At 38.4% G+C, this 22,500-nt stretch overlaps 2 protein-coding genes across 7 annotated transcripts in view; one reads left to right on the top strand and one right to left on the bottom strand.

The window, feature by feature from the left end:
* The window catches only part of egl (Egl_like_exo domain-containing protein), a 123,905-nt gene extending 116,688 nt beyond the window's left edge, over positions 1-7,217 (top strand). The window contains exons 4-8 of the mRNA XM_070114232.1: positions 2,537-2,656; positions 4,496-4,620; positions 4,840-5,037; positions 5,329-5,421; positions 6,036-7,217. Coding sequence (XP_069970333.1) covers positions 2,537-2,656; positions 4,496-4,620; positions 4,840-5,037; positions 5,329-5,421; positions 6,036-6,600 — 1,101 coding nt within the window. The 3' untranslated portion in view covers positions 6,601-7,217. The remainder of the gene's footprint in view (positions 1-2,536; positions 2,657-4,495; positions 4,621-4,839; positions 5,038-5,328; positions 5,422-6,035) is intronic.
* Positions 7,218-7,853: 636 nt separating this feature from the next.
* The window catches only part of LOC113813700 (unc-112-related protein), a 57,873-nt gene continuing 43,226 nt past the window's right edge, over positions 7,854-22,500 (bottom strand). For 3 of the 6 annotated variants that reach the window (XM_027365736.2, XM_070114233.1, XM_070114234.1), the window contains exons 3-14: positions 20,806-21,039; positions 19,412-19,653; positions 18,668-18,849; positions 18,257-18,467; positions 17,912-18,087; positions 17,366-17,597; positions 16,727-16,939; positions 15,380-15,415; positions 14,146-14,286; positions 13,571-13,666; positions 12,116-12,205; positions 7,854-11,796 (exon numbers count right to left, since the gene is read on the bottom strand). In XM_027365736.2, coding sequence (XP_027221537.1) covers positions 11,686-11,796; positions 12,116-12,205; positions 13,571-13,666; positions 14,146-14,286; positions 15,380-15,415; positions 16,727-16,939; positions 17,366-17,597; positions 17,912-18,087; positions 18,257-18,467; positions 18,668-18,849; positions 19,412-19,653; positions 20,806-21,039 — 1,964 coding nt within the window. In that variant the 3' untranslated portion in view covers positions 7,854-11,685. The remainder of the gene's footprint in view (positions 11,797-12,115; positions 12,206-13,570; positions 13,667-14,145; positions 14,287-15,379; positions 15,416-16,726; positions 16,940-17,365; positions 17,598-17,911; positions 18,088-18,256; positions 18,468-18,667; positions 18,850-19,411; positions 19,654-20,805; positions 21,040-22,500) is intronic. The other 3 variants (XM_027365737.2, XM_070114235.1, XM_070114236.1) reach the window with 1 other exon arrangement.

Below are 22,500 nucleotides of genomic sequence, written 5' to 3'. Positions count from 1 at the left end.
ACGGGCGAGGGGCAAAAAGCGGCGCCGCGACACGTAGGCCTCGAGTCACAAGACCGCCGAGGTCAGGGAAAGTGGCGGGAGCGCGGGGTCACTCCGGAGGGCGGGCCGGGCGAGGGCGCTGGGGCAGATGCACGCGCGCTTTCGTCATGCATTTGCACGCAGGTGTGCTTGCGCCACATGGGTTTCCTTGGGTATTTGACTGGGTTCGTGGCAGATCCTGCGTTAATTCATACTTCTCTCTCTCTCTCTCTGACTGATTGATAAGATAGATAGGTAGATAGATGAATATGTAAATAAGTAGATTGATAGATAGTGTGTGTATGTTTGTAATAATATCGCACGCTCCCTGTTGGTATTGTTATTTTGCTCTCCCTTCTGCGTCCCTCTCGTGGTTATTTCTAGCGAAGGAGCACCGCCTTCCCGGTATTCAGACAGTCATTGCAGTCAACAATAGGAGTCTCATTATCATCACAATGTCATCCATACACCCTCAGCACGAAACCGTCGCAAAACCCCATAATGCGTTGCTGTTTTTAAAAGGACACCGAGGCGAGGCTTCTCAGAATACATATCGAAGTGTGTGAACGTGGGCTTCTGTGGTGCGGTCTGAGTGTGGAACTTTAAAGAGCTGAGGTCCTGGAGGGAGAGAGAGGAACGGAAGGGGGAGGGGGAGGGTGTATGGAGATGGGCGATGATTTTTTTCTTTTTTTTTTCGTGGGAAATAAACAACGGTAAGAGATTTGTAGTGTGGGAGCCTTTGAGGTTGAATTTGCTGGATTACTGTAAGAATTTAGAGCATGTTCGATGGTTAGATTTTTTAAGATGAAGAGTGGTTTCTAAGAGATCAAAGCAACCTCGAACAAACGAAAAGGATATAACAGGGTTCTTTACGTTTGATGAAAATGTGAATGGTAAACAAAAGGAACGTATTTCTTACTCTGAATCGAGCGCTCCATATACCGAGGGAGAGCACGAGAGAGGTCTTTGCATGCTGGCCGAACGGACTCCATATATTTATACCTTTTATGTTATTTATTCATCGCGGTATCTTGCCTTTGGTGACACGGGCATGCGAGGATGATGTGACTCGGACGTGTTAGGCAACTGGCGAATCACCCGAGGACGCCGTGGGTCCGTTTTCATGCCGTGGCGCTGTAGTCGTATTGTCTGTCTTTATGTAGCTGACAGCTTGGTGAAAGTCTAAGGCGGGAGATAGTGCCCGTTGTGATTTCGTACTTTTTCGGTAATCGGGGTAATGTTATTCATTCTTATCCAATGACTATCTCAAGAGTGAATATTAAGGAAATAATAGTTTATGAAAACAAAACAGGGAAGAAAGACAGAGAGAGATCTATCAGTGATTCAGCGAAACGAACACGTAAACAAAAAGCGGCGTTCATGTCGCGCCGTCGTTTGTCGTTGGCCGCGTGTTTACGAGAGGTTTGCCCAGCCCTTGCTTAAGTCGTAGCCGGGTTTTTTATTGCCGTTATCACTGTTATTCCCCTCCATTGCAATCATTTTCGGTAACGAGCCATTAGGACAGAATTCTGCTTGTTTTGGCGTGGCTGGCTTGGAGACGGATTCCGTGGTTCATGTTGGAAACGGGGCGTGTTTTCACTGTTGGCGGGGTGCTCGTGCCGGGTGTTCTTGGGGCCGAGTTTTTGTGGTGTTTATGTGGAAGATCGACATCCGTTCAGCATGACACGGGTTGAAAAATTTGCAAGTAGGTTAGGGTTTGTTTTTTGCACTTCTCAGTAAAATGAGGTTGAAAATATAGTTACATTTTGGGTACGAAAGGACGAGGTCGCAGAGTTAGAGTTTGCAAATATATATTTTTTATATTATTATTATTTCTTTATATGATTATACCACTACGAATATGTTGTGTGACCAAGGCCATGTCATGCCGCACATGGTTATCGGCTTTTGCCTTGTGGCGTTTATTTTAACTTTTTCTGTCTCTGTCTGTCTGCCCCCCCCCCCCCTCTCTCTCTCTCTCTCTCTCTCTCTCTCTCTCTCTCTCTCGCTCTCTCTCTCTCGCTCTCTCACTCTCACTCTCACTCTCACTCTCACTCTCACTCTCTCACTCTCAAATCTGACTCGAATTCTTAGATTCATTATAGTCATAGTACGACAACTAATTGTTTTCATTAATCGGCAGCTTTTACCAATATAGTTTTCTCATCCCATTTTATGAATTTGGCTTGTATTGTCTACCCAAGATTTTTTCACATTATTCACTTACTCGTCTTATATAACCAGGTTCTCGTAGCTCATTTTCCCCCTCACTCTTTTTTTTTGCCAATTAAGTAGATGAATCACAATTTTTTATGTAGATATTTTTTTCGTTCCATTATTTTTTAATGTTATTTATCAGATGAGACGAAATTAGAAATAAGTAAAAACAAAACAACAAAAACATTATGAAACTGAAATAGTTCAAAAGTCAGATTGCTGGTAAAACCTGCATTGTTGACTGATAAATATTATTAAACGTGAATCTTTTTTTCCTCACGCTGTCTTTCTTCCTTTCCAGGCGGCCCATGCAGTGTTGCAGCAGCAGGAGACCGGCAAGCCCGTGTACAAGGTGAAGAACGTTTCCCTGAACACACTCTGCCGTTCCTACAATGCCCCCGTCAACCCACGGAAGGACCAGGTAAGCCGCGTTTGCGCGTGTGTGTGTGTGTGGGGGTGGGGGGGGTGTGGGGGGGGGTGCGTGCGTGCGTGCGCGTGAGTGCGTGCGTGCGTGCGGCGGGCATGCGTGTGTAAGCGTGCGTGTGCGAGAAAAGAAACAGACGAAATATGAGTAGGAATATGAATGTGAATCTGACTTCATACTTCACACAGGCACATCTTGTAAGTGACGTCTTAGCCGGGATAACACTGTGTTTTGCGAGACAAAGAGTGAGTGAGCGAGTGTCCATTCGCGGGTCGCTGTCACAGGCGTAGCTTACGTGCTGCCTTGTCCAGCGACCTAATGGCACCTGCCGGTTGGCTTCACAAGCTCCTTATTTTGAGGCAGGAAGATGTTAGGGAAAAATGGAGGTGGCGGGAAAACCGTGCGCTTTTCGATCATATTTTCCCGTTTTTTTTATAGTGAGATTAGGGAGAATGGATAAGGATGGAAGTTTGTTTTAAATGTAGACGTAAGACACCTTCATGAGGTATCTTTTGTGATACCTTATTGACTTTGTACGAAAGCCGGGTTTAGGATCGTTAAATATCTGTTCATCAGCAAGGCTTAAGCGCTGCATTAGAAAAGAACATTAACATCACAAATCCCTCCGCAAAACCAGCATAAAAACGCAGTAGAATAACCTGCAGTATATCCCAGCGCGGTCAGTGGGGTCCGGTGCGCGGGGGATTTACTGGTATAAGCGAGTAATGAGGGATTCGGGACTGACTGAATCCCGCCATGTAACACACACGCACACGCACACGCACACATGAACACAATATCTCTCTCTCTCTCTCTCTCTCTCTCTCTCTCTCTCTCTCTCTCTCTCTCTCTCTCTCTCTCTCTCTCTCTCTCTCTCTCTCTCTCTCTCTCTCTCTCTCACACACACACACACACACACACACACACACACACACACACACACACACACATATATATATATATATATATATATATATATATATATATATATATATATATATATATATGCAACAAGCACAAACACACGGGCATGCACGCATATAACCCCCCACCCCCACCCCCGGTCATGGAATACATGTTTTCGCGGTGGAATGGCCTGGAATTTCCGTCATAGAGTGCGATTATAGGTATCGACGTATTTCCTGTGGTTGACATGGCGGGAGGAAAAGGGTGAGGCGTTCGCTGCAATTTCTCCCTCCGTCATCCCTTTGTTTTCGAGGGCGTATAGGCGCTATATCCGGGTGACGTACTTGAGATTTCGGTAATTATAATCATGGTTTGTGTTTTGTTTTTGTTTTTATTTAGTTCATTAGTCAAGAGGGATTAGCCCTACTACATTTTTGTTCGTTGTAATCACTGCATTTTATGCCAGCAGATCGATTGGAAATTTATATCGAAGTGCTTCTCGCCGCGCTGTTTTTAGGATGCCAGGGGTGTGTTGGGAGGGGCGCTTGCGCGTGCGTGCGTTCGTTTTATTTGTTTGTTTGTGAAAGGGTATAAGGCAGACAAGTGTGTGTGTGTGTGTGTGTGTGTGTGTGTGTGTGTGTGTGTGTGTGTGTGTGTGTGTGTGTGTGTGTGTGTGTCTGTCTGTCTGTGTGTGTGTGTAAAAGAGAGAGAGAGAGAGTGAGTGAGTGAGTGTGTGTGTATATCATCAAATATATTTTCTGTAGCGGAACTTCATGAGAAAGGATGAATGCTTATGTCATACGCATCTGGCACACATGCCACCTGACACATTCTCATGCGATAGTTCATAAAGCATGTATGTTTCCGCACCACCTCACCGGGCGGACATGTCGTGCGAATTCCTTCTTGACTTTCCGCTTCTTTCGGCAGATGAAAAACGTCTACAGGAGAGACCAACGTTTCTGGGCGCGCCGACCTCTCACGGAAGACATGGTGGTATACGCGGCATATGATGTGGTCGCACTTGTGCCCACGGTCTATGATGCCATGAAGAAGTGAGTTCCCCCCTCCCCTCCTCTCCTTTTCTGTCTGTCTCCCCCCCCCCCCCATTTCTCTCTCTCTCTCCCTCTATTTCTCATATAATGTTTTCCTTTTCTTCTATTCTACATGAAATAACCATGTCTTTAACAGAAACTATACTTAAATATGATCGTCAATGTCACAAAGATATATTTGCGACGTTTTTAAATTACCCTTCACGTCTCCATCATCAGGCAGCTGGACCCTGCCCTCATGCCTCTGTTTGAGGAGCTGTGCCAGGAGCAGGTGGAAGCCATGATCCAGCCCGAGGAGGTCAAACAGAAGAAGAAGCAGCGCAAAATAGAAACCGAGGTAGCAGAACTCAAGACAAAGCTCGCGACAACCCAAGCCAGAGCCATCGTCCTTTCAAACAGAGAGATCAGATTGCTTAGGTAGGGTTAAAGAGGATTTTGAGTGAAATTTTAGTCTTTAGGTTTGAAGTACAAATACTCATTTTGTTGATATTTTTTCAGGCTGACATTTTCAGTCTAGTATAAAGACTTTATTTTGTTGACATTTTTTTAAGCTGATATTTTGTCTCGTAATGTGTCAGTTCTGAAAATGATTTTTATATTTTTATGATATATGAAATATTGTCATAGATGGCAACAACAAAAAATTGTTAACCATCTGGCTTATCTGCTTGAAAAGTGCTTTGACATTGTTCATGTTCATAATTTCAGATACCTAGAATTAAGTGATGAAGAACGAGAAAAACTGGAAGGGTCCTACAAAGTCGCTAAAAAGTTAGAACGTTTACAGAGCAAGAAAGAAAGGTAAGTAAGCTACATCATTTATTTGAATTCTGGTTAAATTATGTAGAGATATCACTGGACATGGGCTAGGGTATTTACTTCATTTTGTATGTTAAAATTTGTGTGATACTTATCATGTGAAGTAGATTTTATTATGTTCTCTTCATTTCCCTTCAAATAAAGAAAAAAATCGAATTTTGTATTGAGCTTCTGAATCTATTGGAAACAAATATTTGGCTTGCTCCTCCAAACATAATATTTTGTTATTTCCAGCTATAATCAATTTCTGTAGTAAATATAATATGGACTAGACTGATCAGTCTATCCCTCTATGTGTATTTATAAAAAAAAAATTAATGTTTAGCAAACTTTAATTGAATATCACTTTTTATCCACCAAACTTTTGACAAACTCAGGAATATATTACATTTTGACGTAATAATACCTGAATGACAGTTGCCTTATTTCATTCTTTTATTGCTAAAAGTACTGAAAACAAAATCAGACTGTAGAATTATATGTAAATATGTATATAGTTTTTCTTTCTGTCTTTCTTTCTTTCTTATCTTTTTTTTCTTTTATTATTTTTTTTAATTCTTCCCCTAAATCTCATTCAAATATCCTTTATCTTGTAGAGATGAATCTCCTGACAAGAATGATGATGATGATGACAACAGTGATGATGATGACGATGATGAACGAGATGGGGTTGAAGAAGGTGAATATCCAAGTCTGAGTAGTGTTGGCAGTGGAGGCTCCGGGGGCTCTGGTGGAGGACTATTGTCTCCAAGGTGCGATGGGGAGGCAGATGCAGATGGGTATGGAGGTTCACCATCACTTACCACAAGCATGAACATGGTGGAGCAAGTATTAAGCAATGGTACTATGGATCGGCTGGAGAAGATTGACCGTTTGGAGGCCATTTTAGCAGCAGCTACACAGTTATCTGGAGGTTCATCTCCTGCAGGCACCACCACCAGCAGCCCAGCTGCTCAGTGCTGCTGCCACTGCCACAGCTACTCCCAAGGAGCACCACTCTCTCCACAGACCTCCCCACCTCCCTCCCTGAACAGTGTGCCCTCATCATCAGCGCTCACAAGTAAAGCTGATGCTGAGTGCCAGACTCTCAGTACAGGCGACATTGTGATCACCAAAGTGTTCTTCCCAGATAGTCCTGATAATGTCAAGGACAAGAAATGATATGTACAGCATGTATATAGTTTTGTATATTTTTAATTATTCTTGAAAATGTGGTCAAGGCCACAGTGTGATAGTTAGGTGGTGTCAGAACATGGCACCAGTGATAGAGGGCCTCTGGGCTCAAGCAGCTAGCTAGGGTAACTCACCTGCCTCAGGTATTTAGTATAAGACTGACATCCCTTGTATTTACTTGGGAGAATGCGTCTTATCAAGAAATGCCTCAATCTGGTAATGTATCCTACCCACCAGACATGCTGGTGCAAGACTAACTCAAGCTTTAATACCCAACACAAGTGAAACTACCAAAGTCTTTTATCATTTTTCCAGGTACTTATTTTGCCAGACAATTATTCTTTTTATTCTATTGTTATTAGACAATATAAATTCAGCTTACTTCTATGCTGAAGTATTGCTAGAGTTGGGATGCTTTTAGGGTTGGGAACATATCGTTAAATGCCTTCTTAGGTACATTAGGTTTTATTTTAACTTAACTTACTCAGTGGTATTTCTGGTGAAATATATCATTGAGCGCAGCAGGTGAGGCCAGGTAAGACCCAGACTTACCTGAGGAACCCATGAGGAGCCTTCACTGCTCACAATAAATCCCTGTTGAGCAATGTGTTTTTTCTTTTTCTCCTATCTGAATATGATTTTGAAAGAAAAAAAATTAAGTTTGGAAAAATGAAATGTCTGGGTAAGTATTTCATTACAAAAGGCTCCTAGTGTAATACAGTAAGGCCCTGTCCACATGAAGGGCAGTGCTAATGTGGGCAAAAGTGTATTGTGATGTTGGAAATCAGATGATCATCTAATGTTCCTAAAACAAGCAATTCCCAGGCTGGTGTGGCTCTGCAGGGGACAGACTCTGCTTTACATCCACACAGCTGAATGGGCACTGCTGAGGGTTGGACTTGAGCATTTTACCTAACAATAGTTATGGTTGTCATTTTAAAATTTCTGAAGTTATCCTTGCTTGTTTTTGTGGTGTGGTAATAATGCTTCCTGTGTATGAATGCCATTCATGTGGGCTAGGCCTTAGGCTCCATTCTGTTGTTCATGTAAAATTTACAGGCAAACCATTTGCTTGATAGTTTGGCCATATGTTGACAGACATGGATGGACATACAGGCTTTGCCTGGTAAATAGGTCAAGTCCACTAAGCATTGCTCTATTGTGTGGACAGGGCCTTTTTGATGACATCTAAATACTACTAACACACGTTCTATCTACAAAGGACAATGAAATTATATAAATACTGGGTATCACATATATTTGGTAAATTAATCAGCAATGCATTTTCCTGTTACAAGGACCAACCACATCACTACATTGGGAAAGATGCATGTAAAAGTGAAGCTAATTTTTTTTTAAGACAACAAAAATGAGCAGAGAAAAAACAATTAAAAGTATATTTACAGTCAGTCATACATTTGGGTTATTTACATACAAATCTAAAACACTTCTCAGGTGGGTCAAAGAGGAAGGGAATGGATGTCAGATTATATAGGAAGACAAGGTTACACTGTGAGGTATGCAGAATCTTAATGCTATCCCTTGGATAAGGTTTCATAGTAGTTCTCTGAAGTGGACTAACATCTTACAAAACTAATACTATCTCTCAAAGGGTTCCTACTATGGGATATTTTTCTCTGGATTAAAACTCTTAACCACATAGTGCCATAAATCTTTGTAAATGTTCAACAAGTAGACTTCTCCCAATCAGATTTTCTTTGCCATATCTGAAAGTTCATTAAATTTATGGAAGAATTATGTTATCATGCTGAGATTCCTTAAACTATTCACTTTTCATTATGAAAAAAAGCCCATGCATTCTATCATTCTAATTTGATCTATTAATATTCAAGAGAAGAAAAAAGCATAACTAGCTTGCTCTGTCTCCCAAGAGACGGGCAGTTCTTAACAGATCTGTCACAGAGTAAACCTGTTTCAGACAGTCACCTCTGTGCAATACTAGTTTTCATCAGGTCCCATAGGTGGCTGTCTTGAACAAGTTTGACTGCTGTGATTTTTACCTTATCATCATTAACTTGTGTTCATTCTCACACTATATCCTTGCTTTTGTGTATTTTTCCCATTCTGTATTTTAAAAATGACAAATCAATGATAAATAACTTATAACATGAGAGAGACGAAGTTGGAATCATGACTCGCATCTAACCAAGGAGACTGGGATGAGAAAGAATATAACAAAATAGACACAAAAAAAAGGAATGACTGGTAAACTTTGTTATTAGGGAAGATTATATGGGAGAGAAAGATGTCACCAGCTGCATTTCCTTTAAAATATATGGGATGAGGGATCCTGAATATCTCCATTTCTGTGGGATTTGACATATATTAGTTATCCTGAAACTGATAAAGCCAACAACTGTTATATAGTTTATTTCCCAACTAGAGCCATTTTTTCAATAACCCTCCACACAATGACAAATGCTATCCCACTTTATTACTTATGCTTGCTGATAAATAAGGATAAATTGAGCTGACCTAAAATTACATAAATATGACTACAAATTCGCAATAGCAAATTTTCTGGTTATATAACAATAATTCTGCCTTCGGTCTCTCTCGTATTCTATGTTTCCCAGAATAATATAAATTTGTCCAAGGAAGGTTAATAATTAGTTTGGTAGCTTCACACTTTAAAAAAATAACAACCCTTTTGTTGGTAATGTGTTAAGAATACATATAAAATTTAAAGGATAAACAAATATGAACAATTTAAAAGGTCAAGTGAGATACACATATAATATCTATCAACATTAAATGCATAATTAGGCACCATTTATAAGGCTACATGTTGGCAGACATCATTAGAGCTGGACATAATCTGCTTTATCTTCGATCATTACATAGTACCATCAGACGGGGAATTTCTTGTATCATATGTACCAGTATATATACATTATGTATGCAAATATATGTATATACATGTGTGTGTATGTGATTATGTATACTGTATATACACAACCACATACATATGTTTTTTTTTCTTTCTTTCTTTTTTTACTTCACTTTAGTGTAAAGGTTTACAGTTCTGACCAAATACACATGAACACCAACATATCCCTGCGATTCTAAACACTTTCATTGCAAAAATCATTGTGCACTAAAAGCAAATATTCTAACAGCAAAGTACTTCATGCCTTATATGAGTTTTAAAAAACAAAATAAAACAGAATTAAAGAAATCTACAATTGGAAGATCAACTTTAAATTTGGTTAAAAGATGTCCTACAAATTATTCCAATAAGCCTTTGCCAACTCTAAATATACTTCATTTCTAGTTCAAACTAACCTTTACCAGCACTTCATAGCAGAATCGTACTTTTTTCTTTTACTGTGATTACACATTGAGAAATATATGAAAAAAAAGAAATGGTAATTCCATATGGCTTTCAGGAACTTGTATCAGTTACACCACATCACCTCTTTACCTGCACTGCATACCAGAATAAGTAATTATTTTTATGCTCAACTAAATAACAAAAATAATAACAAAATTATAGTAAAAAATGACAAGCAAGGTTAAGCCTTTTGAGGTCTCTTTCAAAGGTCCTTGACTTTCATGTAAGTTCAACACCTCATCACCACTTTTTAAAGGTAAGCGCAGACCAACCTACAGTTCTGATTGTCTATGACTTTGAGCATAGGAAACGTTCAAATAAGATCTGCAATTGACACCTTCCCTTAGTCTTCACATTGCAACTGTCCATACAGTACATCTCGACTATCTAACCTATGTGAATACTTAATTAGCAAGCAACAGCCTCTGTATATATTAAGCAATATATTTTTTATCTTACTAGTCTCACCATAACATTCTACTGAGAAAGCTTGGCATATCTAACTATTATTATGTAATGTCTGAATTAAAATTTATTCTCCACAATTATGACAAATCTTTCATGAAGGAACACTGAACATTCACAATGGGATCCAGAACTATGATCAAAAGAACGCTTAAATAATGTGCATAGTATAATAAAGCTTCAGCATACAAAAAATCATACATATCAGTTCTTGTAACTATGACTTTTTATAGAATCTCAAAATAATTATGATTCTTTTCTTAACACTTTATATAATATTCCTTATAAAATTTCAACAAGCATAAATATCAGCAACATAACTACAGAAGGTGGGTAGTGTACAAATTAGGTCTCGGTCTACCTGTACCCAACCATAGCAGTACCAAATTGACCCTGCTGAGTACTCTGTTACTCTCGATTATCTCAAAGTCTGACATGTTGGCACGGTACTCTATTCTCAATGTGCAGCTTAAATCATGACCAGGCTTCCTTCTCTTGCAGATATTCTTTTAAAGTTTATAATGGATGGCAGAACACCCTATATGTATGCTATGAAACTACCCACTTTCACCCAGGTCTATTATATTAGTCATTCATAAAAAAACAAAACAAAACCAGAATAACCATTTCAGTATCAATACTGTTTCATGGAAGAACTTTTTCTTTATATGACTTCTAACCTACAACAATTGACTTACTTTCACGCTCGGGATATTTCATTCTTTACTTGAAGATTGGAGAGGGAAATTCCATGCTACACAGTCACACTTACAGCATCACTCTCACGCCTTTGTCTTACCAATTTACAGTTTGGTATGAACACTTATCACTATATATTGTGGTAGGGACTTTGTGGCAACGACTTAACTTGTATATAAAAACTGGCAAAATCTGCTGCCACTGCCAAACTGGAAGAATTCTAAGGCTAAAATTGTGCTCTTTATGATCTACACATTTCAAAAAAAGCTCATTACTTTGAACTTTCTATTTTTTTATGGATTTATGCATGTCAACTCATTTCTTCCTAAGAAAATGCTAATAATTAATAAAAATTATACCATTTCTGCAACTTTCCTGGCATCAAGCCAATACTCATTTTTTTGCAATGATTAGCTAAGCAGCCATTCCTGCAGTTACACATAACATACAAGTTTTAAATGACCATTGGTATATAAAGATCAGAGAAAAAAAGCTAAAATGATATGGCATTGAGCCAACTTCTAAGAGTGTAAGAAGAGTGTCTACCTTCCTCTTCAGACCCAACCTCCCGTCAGTTTGTGGAAAAGCTCATCATTCAGGTTCTGGTTTGCATCTTTCGTCCTCATGGAGAGGAAAATATATCCACCAATGAACTCGTGAACCACCTGAAAAAAATGAATGTCTGATTATCCCAATGATGTAAAACAATTGATGTTCTGACAAATCTTTTAAAACATTAGATCTTATCAAAATAATTGATCACCAACTAACTGCTCTTCTCTTGACAAGTTTCAAAAATTTGTAATTTCTAACTCTTAAGAACTCTAAAATAACATCCAAATATTTAAGGATTTGGACTTCTACTGAATTAAATACCAATCACAATATTAATTATCAGAATATTCCTTACTTTAGTAGATAGTATTTACCTATATAAAAAAGAAGACAAAATGCTTAAAGATGCTATCTAAACCTCAAGCTTACCTTGCAATCAGCAGTCAAGCAAGAGAACACCACATTCTCCTCTTCAAACTGGATCATCATATGTCTTGTTTCCCAGTTGACATTCCAAGCCTGAAAATCAAAGAAATGTGAGAATTGAATATTGGACAGAATATACATAAGCTCTTTAAAACTGAAGGGGGCCTTTCTTTCACTATTTTCACTATTCTGCTTTTCTGTCTGGGTAATTTTTCTGGGTGAAAGGTAGCTTTCTCACTGCAGCAGCCCATGGCATAATATTTGAGCTTAAAAGATGGGTATATCTTGTTCTCTTCAACATGAAAAACAGTGGCTTGGTATGCCCATGCCTTTTTTCCAATTCTGACCATCTACTCATGTTCCCTTGAAAGTTAAGCATTTTCATGCTTTAGCCAATGTATTCCTGAAAAAAAGCCATACCAATATCCATAGTTCAAAATTATGTCCCTGGCATACACAACCAACATAAAGGTTTGCAGCTGCATCATGATATTTTTATTATCTAATGAAAATACATCAAACAACATTTTGGAGGATAATATCAAACTACCATATGAGGCTATGCACTTCTAAAGGTGTTCCAAGTACAATTGCCCAAAAATGTGTAATTAAATGTTTTGTTAATCTAAACTTTCATCAATAACACAAATATTGATGTGCTACAATCACAAGACAGAGTGCATTAATGCAAACAAATCAATGCATATGTTGTAGACGAGTTTAACTCAATGCCGACAGGAAAACGTGTTCACTTTAGCATTGCTTTGATAAATGTTTCTGCACATAGATCACTCTGCCAGTGCTTAACCACCAAGGAGTCCATTAGTAGATCTTGTGACCTTACTTTTCCTTGAAATAGCAGGAAAATGCTTTTTTTTATGCTAATGCTCTCAATATTGACGCTGTTATGTTTGTTATAAACATAATAATTATTTTGTTGTTATTGACATTACTAATATCAGTATTAAATGCTAGAAAATATTATCACAAATCAAGGAAAAGGGTAAACAGGTGAGAGAGGTAGTTCTCGTAATTGGCTCTTTGGCCAATTAAAAACAATTACTAAATGAACCATACAGTGGGCATGGCATGTACACACATGCCATCCCTGGCGGCATGTGGTTAAATTAACAGGAACCCTTTGAAAAACACATTGTTGGGCAATTGGTCTAAGAACATCTTTGATGTGTATACCCATATATATGCAGGCAACGTCAGTGAAGATCTTTGGGTAATTTGAGAATCATAAAGCTCTAATCATTTCCAAATTGACAAAATTGCACTTTCAGTTATCTTTAGGGGGTAACAGTCCATTTAAACAACAGAAATTTACAATGTTCTTATTCTAATACTCCACAGTTCCTTATTGTACTCAGTTATCAAACATATTATTACAAAGAATATATGGCCAAACAAAGCAACACAGCATTTTTTGCCAGCATTGAGACAGTTTCTTACCTTCATGGTGTTATAACGCCAAGTCTTGATGTGGTCACCTGTGTTAGGCTCCATCCTCATTATTCTGTTGAAGGCCACACCTAGCAACTCCTCACGCTGAAATCATAACGTTTTTTAAGTTCATATTCATTATAGTAAATTATTTTAGCATCAGCAAAAATAATAACAACAACCACAAAGACAACAGTAACAATAACAATAACATTTATAAGTACAAGTACAAGTAGTAGTAGTAAAATAAAGCAAAGCAAAGTAAAACAACAAACAAAATGGAAAAAAATAAATAAAATAAAATTAGATTCAATAAATATAATAATAATAATATTAATGACAATGATGATAAGAAGAAAATAAAATATACTACTAACAACAAAAAAATCAAATAATCACAGCTTTAAAAATCTTACAAAATCATATTCCACGACACATTAAATTAAGCCAACATAATAAAATATGAAGTCCTAAACAAACCAAACACAGAAGCGAAAAAAAAAATTCCCAAAAGAATGATCAGATGTCCCGAATCAAAATCTACCCATTGACCATAATACTAAAAGAGATCGTTCGAAGCTTACCTTGTGTCCCATGTGCTTCACCAAGAAGAGTGCAATGCCATACTCAGGCAGAGCTTGCCATGCCCGAATGTACTGCAGCTTGGCTTCTGTCAGTGGCAGGTCCTTAACATTGGCATGAGCTTCCAGAATGCGCTGCACTGCCTGTGGTTTAAAAGAATGTGTCAAGCTCAAGAATGCTATGCAACTTCAGTAATGATGAATTTATTATAGTAATTCTTCCTTGCATATGATTTGTAGAAATATATCTTTCACAAAATAACACAAGATCTTGACCATTTAACAATTTACAATACATATTAAAGCATCAAAAAAACTGCTATAAATAGTGCATAAACTTATTGTATGCTTCCTCCAAAACCAAGCAAATTTGTTCCTGCAAAAAGATATTTTTGCTGCACACTTTTACCTACTCCAGTGATTTCACACAAAAAACCCACACCAATGACAGATCACTTCAAGTCTCTTGCTAAAGCCATCTCATATGTGCACTCCTTATCTTAAGTAAATTTGTTTTTAACATAATTTTGGGAATTCTTAACATTATGATATGCAGATGTTCTGGCTGACTTTGGTTAAGGAAACAGCTTGTCTTATGCATCTTCATCACTTTCTTATGACAGGTCTTAAACACCATATCCAAAAAAACAATAACATTTTTTTTCTTTGCATCAAACATATGAAATTTATTTCATCAAATGAATTTGGTATAACATATCTCATCTTCAAGAATCATCAAATTAACAATCACTAAATAACTTCAGCACTTAACAGAGACTTGAAGTGTGATACCCATACACTAAATATCTTCTGTCGTACTCCCAAAGCTTGTGGCACATGTGACTCAGTAAGCATTAAAGGGATAACACTTTCTACACGCTCACAGCTATGCTGAAAGACCGCTGGTTCAGATACAAAAGTGCTGGTGAGGTGAGGAGAGGGTGAAAAACTCATAATCTTAACTATGATTGAGATTCCATATGTACAAGAGAAGTTAACAAATGAAGGGACACTAAAGCATTAAGCTACTGGTGAAGCTTTAAGGAAACTCAAAGTTTGTAAGCAAACCAAAGAATAAAAACAAATTAAGGAAGAAGAAAAGAATGCAGAAATACATGTCCCCCTTTTCATGCTGGATATCCTCCCATTATACATATTTTTTGGTAGACAGTTATCCATCTTAAAGCGGAAATTGGGTGACAACAGGAGGATGTGAGCACACACAACACCAATTTACCATATTGTCAGGTAATGGGCCAGCACACCAGCCCCCCTGTATGGGAGATGACATCACACGTTATGCGTGTGCCTGATATACATGTTCTCATACTCTGGACAGCTTGAGAGCATCTCAAGTTGCACTTATGAAATATTACATTTATTAGGCAAAAATGAACCCTTCTCATACACTTTTACTTCTAGTGAAAAGATTAAGAGAACTTTGATAAAGAATATAAACAAAGATAGAGACAGAAACACAAAATGGGAAATAGAAAAAGAGAAGCCTGAGTATTTTAACTAATTAGACAATATAAAAACTTTTCATGAAGAAGGAAATTAACCAAAAAAGTACAGAAATTCAAATTACCAGGAGAAAAGATGGCACATTACATGTGGTGTAAAAATGCAAATGACCCAATTGATAAGCAGAATGAGATACTGGGGAGTTTAAGAATCTACTCATCTACTATAGCTAAAAAATATAAAGTACACCTGACTCAGTAGCGCTAAGTCTCAGAGGAATATTGCAATTACTTCAGGGAATTATGCTTATAAAATGTACATGTAATGAGTTACTTGAGCAGACACCATGACATCAAGCAATGAACATTTGATGATGACAGGTAACCAAAGATTTTGTTTACCGGAGAAGGTCCAGGAATGCAAGTGCCTGGCTAACGTCAGGAGAGAGAGAGAAGAATGTTATGGCAATTAAACATACAGACGACATTCAAATATGGTTAATCAATACGTAAAAAATATAATTATCTGACGGCATCACCCAATACAGAGATATTACACTTTTATCACAAATATAACCAAAGATGAGTCAACTACCCAATCTGAGCCATAATACTGACAGATTCTTTTGTAGTATCTCTCTTTTACCACATTCATATATATCCCCATAAGTATCAACACTTATTTCTTTTATTGAGGGAAAGATACAATGGAGAGGTGCATGGTGGTTATCTGAGTTCATGTCCACAAATAACTTTATTGTATTTCAAATAATCATTATCATTTACTAATCAGTTTATCATCAGTGACTGCTAACCTGTCAACTGCATCTTTGCCTTAATAAAAAAGTTAGTACAGCATCTTAATGCACAAGAAGTATACATTAATAGATCTGAAATACTTGATGTATAAAAAAAGACATACTATCTTTGATACAGATAGGAAAGTTGCTATAAATCAATGAAATAATGTAGTCTAACATTATATCTCTACAATTAAAGCAAAGTTATTCCATAAGTATAAGCAGACAATGATTTAGATTGTTAAAATCCAGTTCATCAAGAAAGTACCAATATGCACAAAACTGATACCATAAAAACAGTGGTTTCCAACTCATACTGACCTTGCCTCTTATGCGACGCACAAACCTAGGTGCTAGGTAAAGCTCTGGCTGGATGTCTAGGCTCTCTGGATTGATGACAGGAGCAGGTGCTGGGTGCTGCATAGACAGGAATGCCAGGATAGACTTGACCTCACTGTCATAAGAAGAGTCTGCGAGTGATTTTCCCTTGGACGCCAGGCGCATGGCAGCCATCCATCTCGCGTATTGTTCCTCCTGCAGGCAGAAAATAATTAATTTTTAGTTTACTTCCTGCATGGGCAAAGTCACATCATAACTAAAAACAAGTATGTACAGACATATAGGGCTATCAGCTTCAAGTCAATTTATATCTAATATACATATTTGCATGCAAAAATTGTTATTGTATTTAACCTTAAGAAGCATTACCATCAATTTGTTGAGACTTGATATTTCTTATAAAACACAGCAAAAATACTGCTCTAACTCAAACATTCTTATGATAAAAGACACCCAGATATACTATGCAGTAAGGTTTACAACCTTTAAAATTCCATATATAGGTATATGCTTTTGTGAACTTTGATTACAAATTTTCATAATTCATAATTACAAATATTACCCTAACTTTATCATCACTCTTTCCTTCTCTCTCACAAATATCTGTTGGAGTTAACTCACTGAAGAACATCTGATAAGGTAATCTGTCATGCCATCTGAGGCTGGCACTTCCAGCTTGATACCATAGCGCTGCTGTGAAATATTCACGTCGGGGGTAACCTCACATCCTCTCAGACTGATCCTCTCAATGGGGTCCTCATTGGTGCCATCACTGGTCTTGTAATAACAGAGGTTCATGTCCTTGCATGTGAACCAATACTGCTTGAAGCCCTTCAGTGTGAAACGACGTGGCCTGAAGAGTGGGTCTTGTTGAGTTTTATGTTTTTATTGAAACACTGATTAAAGTTATTAATGAGGTGCATTTGTATTTTATATTGTTCATCTCTAATAAGAAAAAAATTGACAAAATATATGTATAACCTGTCAATGAAGCAAATGGTAGAGGCCAATAAAAATGGTAGGCTTCAAATAAACCTCAAAATCTAACAGGCCTTTTCCATGACCAATTTTATGGAAAAGAAAAGAGAAGTAAAACAAAAAAGAGAAGGAAAGAAAAGAAAAAAAGAAAAGAAAGGGGAAAGGAATATTACAATTCCAGCTACACACTTCATAAATTTGAGGTAGTCTGCAAGTTCTGGGATGTGCATGATGTCAGCTGGAGTGGAGGACACATGGGAGCCCTCCAATGACATCTGAAGTTCACTGAGTGCACGGTCGATGTCATCCTCACCTCCACTGTTCATGTCTGGCTGTGGTTGATTGACTTGCAGGTTTACTTGGAGCTGCAAAATACATGAACAGGATTAAGCATGATCTTCCCCCTCAAAAATTAACTGTAACTGGATCAAATCATTACCTAGTTTGCCTGCAATTCAAACAAATTATGGATTGATTTAGACAACCCTTTGAGCTGATTCTAGAACATTTTCAAACCAGTGAAATAAGCCTCACCTGCAGAGCTGCAAACATGAGCATTTCTTCTTCAGTGCAGTCGATTTCTTCATTCATGATGGCCCACTTAGCCTGCTCAAAGATGAGGTTGATACGCACAGAATCGTATTTAGGGTTGAGGTCATAGAAGGAGAAGAACTTGAAGCGGAGGAGGAGAGTGTCAAACTCTCGAACTCCTTGTTCCATGATAGAGAGGGAGGAGTCAAGCCAGCTGTAATTGAAATACAAAGTAAATGTGTAAATTAAAGATGCTTATACTTTTAGAGAATGCATATGTAACAAAGGAGATCCACTCCAATATTTTCAAGGGATAGTTATGTTAGCACATTCTAATATATGTAATAAAAGAAGTGAAATACAAAATCCACAAAAAAACTATGGCCAAGAAGTAGATTATGAAAAAACACTTACGCTACATTCATCCTTGCTCTCTCCAGAAGGGATTTGGGCCTGACCAGCCTATTGCGTGCCTCCTCTGAAGGATGAATGGGAGAGTTGGCAAGGGAAGCCACAAATTCGTCGGAGCCATCAATACTGTCGATTGTGTTGTTCAGGCTGCCAACCCCATTGCTGTTAAATCTCCAGGTGCCAGTCTGTGAGGAAAAATAATCTATCAAACTTCTGCTGAATGCACACACAATCTTCAACCTGGCAAATAATAGGATATATCAACTCAAAAACAGTGCTAAGACTCAGTGTATTACAAATTGAAGAAAGTAAGAAAGGAAGAAGAAGAAAAAAAAAGTGGGACTCTCAGAACCCTGGCAGGTTGTTTAAGTTTAAGTAGTGTTAGAGGATTATCTTTCTAAGCCTGGTTCCACTACCCATCCCTGGTCCCTGAGCCTCCTCTAGCCACATTGTCTCCCATTTTGGATACATTACAGTCACACTCACTGGAGCTTGGCATGTCTAACCTCACCTTAACATATCTCAAGTAATATCATATCTGCAAAATAATCTTTAATAAACTCCTTGGCAGATTATCCACTACAGATCCTCAGAGCTTGTAAAACAATTAGCAGGATCAGGGCACAGAACAATTAGTTGGGCTCCCCTTGATCCCCAGACAGTGAGTGATAACCCTTGACATGAGTCTGGTCCCCGAGTCAGATAGGACTAAGGAAAATCCAACTTTAAGGATTCTCTCTAGCTTACCGGTGATCCAATGGGTGTCCTGGTGGGGGAGTTTGGCATGTGGTGAGAGGCAGCTGAGCGGTCCAGGGAGCCATTGCTCGAGTTGTGCGACTGGTTGGCAATGAAGGAGTTAGTGTCAGCAGGGGTGCCATTCTTTGTGGCCGCTGTGCTTTTCTTCTTAATCATCTTCTCTGAGTAATTGTATTTGAGGTTATCTTGGGTGATTGGTTTGCAGAAGGACAGCTCCTCAGGGTAACGGATTCCTAAGTGGGGAGTGATAGGATGTTAGTGAATATAGGAAAAATATAGAGATGAACAGGTGAACATATAATGAATATCCAAATAAGTACGATGAAAAATATAATGATCATTACAAAGTTATCTATAAATACACAGAAATTAATTCAAAATATACAATAGGAGGGATTTCAAAATAAAAACGAAAATATCAAAATACCAAAAGCAAGAACCATTAGTTCTCAAATTTTCCTGCTTTATTAATCTAAACAGAATTACAAATGGATACTTTAATTTCCTTGCTGTGCAGAGCTTTGGCCTAATAAATGTGAAATTCCTTGCCTCTCTTGATTTTGTGTGCATTTACCCCTAGTTATGACTTCCAAGCAAAGTGCAACAGTCAGGGTTGGTTCTTGATACAACAGAGATATGGGAGGTGCATGAATTGAGGAGCAAAGGAGTATTACTGAATGATCAATATGTGGACTCTCAGGAAATTAGTATTCTATCTGTATTCATGAATTACCTAATTCCTTACATCTACAGAATCCCAACTACATTAATTTCCCAAAGATACCTCAAAAATAAATATCAATAATAACCATATCAATAGTAAACCATAAAAACAACTAGAAACAGAAATGGCGCAACACTCTCCCTTTCATCATATATAAAAACTCCAATGTCCCTCTAAACTTTAGCAAAAACTCCAACAAATTTTATTGATCATAAAATTCTCCTCAGCATTCAACTTTGGGAAAGTGTGTGTAAAAGCCCCAATACAGGCCTCATTCTTATTCAAGCGAGTTTACAAGAGTACATAATGTTTTTTAAATACTTGCAATAAATGTTAGGAGACTATACTTCGGGATAAAGTATTTTAAATCTTATGAAAATTGCATATAGAGCAAGAGGGGGGTAGGGGAGGGGGAAGAGGAGGCAGATGAGGAGGGGGAAGGGGGCAGTGGAAGGCGGAGAAGGAGAAGGAGGAGAAGGAGGAGGAGGAGGAAGAGGGAGAGGAGGAGATGGACAAGGAGGAAAAGGAGGAAGTAATGGAAGAAGAAGAGGAAGATGATGATAAGGAAGAAGGGAAGAAGGATGAGTTTTAATAACATGATCTCCACTACCAAAAAAGGAGAGCCAGTAGCCCTAAACTACCAGAAGCCAAGGGAACCAACCAAGCTGTTTGCAGAGCTGGACAACAGCATTGAAAGTCTTGATGGAGAAATCCACTCTGAAATCCATGTAACGAAGGTCTGGGAGCTGTACGCGGAGGTTCTTGTGCATGGGCGTGAACTCCAACTGTGCCGCTGCCCCAACTCCATACTGGTCTAGTGTTGACCTGGTGTGGGTCAGCCACACGTTCTTCTTGGGCCACCATAAGGCATGGTCTGACCAGTCAACTGCTATGTCTGGAAAAAGAGACCAAGGACAAAATTAGTTTCTTGACTATTAACTTTTTCTTTCGAGTTGAGAAACTAACAAGAAAAAAATTGTTCCTTTGAATTTGTCTGCAACATAGCATTCTGCAATACCTGGAGAAAATATATGCAAATTGCTTTAGATAACAAAATCAAGATATAATAATCAAATATACAAAAGTGCTCTCATATCATCTCTCAAAATATTTTAGTTCATATTTTTGTATGATGATTATCAATATTCAAAATCCAATGAATAAATAAAATATGCAAACTTAATAAACAGAATGTTTAATATAGATCACCGTAATAACTTAATACTATATAACAACAGAGGTATTATGAGAAAGGTTATAAAGTGAAATTCACATCAGATTTTTAAAACTATCAATATGTAACTTCAGCTTAATAGCAATATATGAAACAAATAGAATTCAAAATATTTGAGCCAACTTGAAAACCAGGAAAATTATTACAAAAATAAGTTTAGCCTACAAAATGGTAGAGGTATAAACCAATTATTATTTTCTAAAATCAACAAGGTGACAAAAAAATGTCAAGAATGTATGCCAAACCCTTTACGCATAATGATGGAAAATTTTCCTCCATTCACTTATCTCCATTTAGACTTAATCGTACATTTGCCGCTCTGCTCATCTGTTGTTCCACATACACAAACACAGAAATAACCAGCCAACCAAAACAAACAACCAAACACACACATGGACACACACCCATATAAGGAAATGGAATCAGGTCTCTGTGAATACCTTCTCTCCTACCACATGGAGAGAGGATTCTTTTTTGCCACTTCTCTTGACTACATAAATATATATCCACAAAAACATGTATGTGCATCATACACCTGGGGTAAATGGCCTTGCATCCTCCCTCCCTCCTACCTTTCCTCCTACTATTCTCCCTCCCTCCCTCCATCCTCTCTCCTGACCTCCATCTAACCCACCCCCCTCCCTCCCTCCCTCATACCTTTCCTCCTCCTACTCTCCCTCCCTCCATCCATCCTCCCTCCTTCCCTCCATCTAACCTCCCCCTCCCTCTCTTTTCTTCTCCACCGCTACCAAGACCTTAGACCCATAAACTCGTTCGCGCCGATTAAAACAGCCGAGTTGTTGAACCTGTCCCCCCTTTTACTACTTACTACAAGCCAGAAACTACGGTATGCTGGCTCCACCCGCGTGAGATGGGGTGGGGGTGCAGGGAGGGGAGTGTGTATAAGGTCGGGAGAACAGAACAGAAGAAAGGGAGGGGGGGGAGGTGATGAGCCGGTGGGGTGGGGAGGGGAATGCGAAAGGAGAACGGCGAATTAAAAAATGAGGAGGGAGAGAGAGAGGGGGGGAGAGGGAGAGGGAGAGAGAGAGAGGGGAGAGGGAAGAGAGAAGAGAGAGAGGGGGGAGAGGGGAGAGAGGGAGAGAGAGATAGGGGGGAGAGGGG

This window comes from Penaeus vannamei, chromosome 35 (genome assembly GCF_042767895.1).
Source record: "Penaeus vannamei isolate JL-2024 chromosome 35, ASM4276789v1, whole genome shotgun sequence".
NCBI lineage: Eukaryota > Metazoa > Arthropoda > Malacostraca > Decapoda > Penaeidae > Penaeus > Penaeus vannamei.
This window is presented reverse-complemented; position numbering and strand designations above follow the sequence as displayed.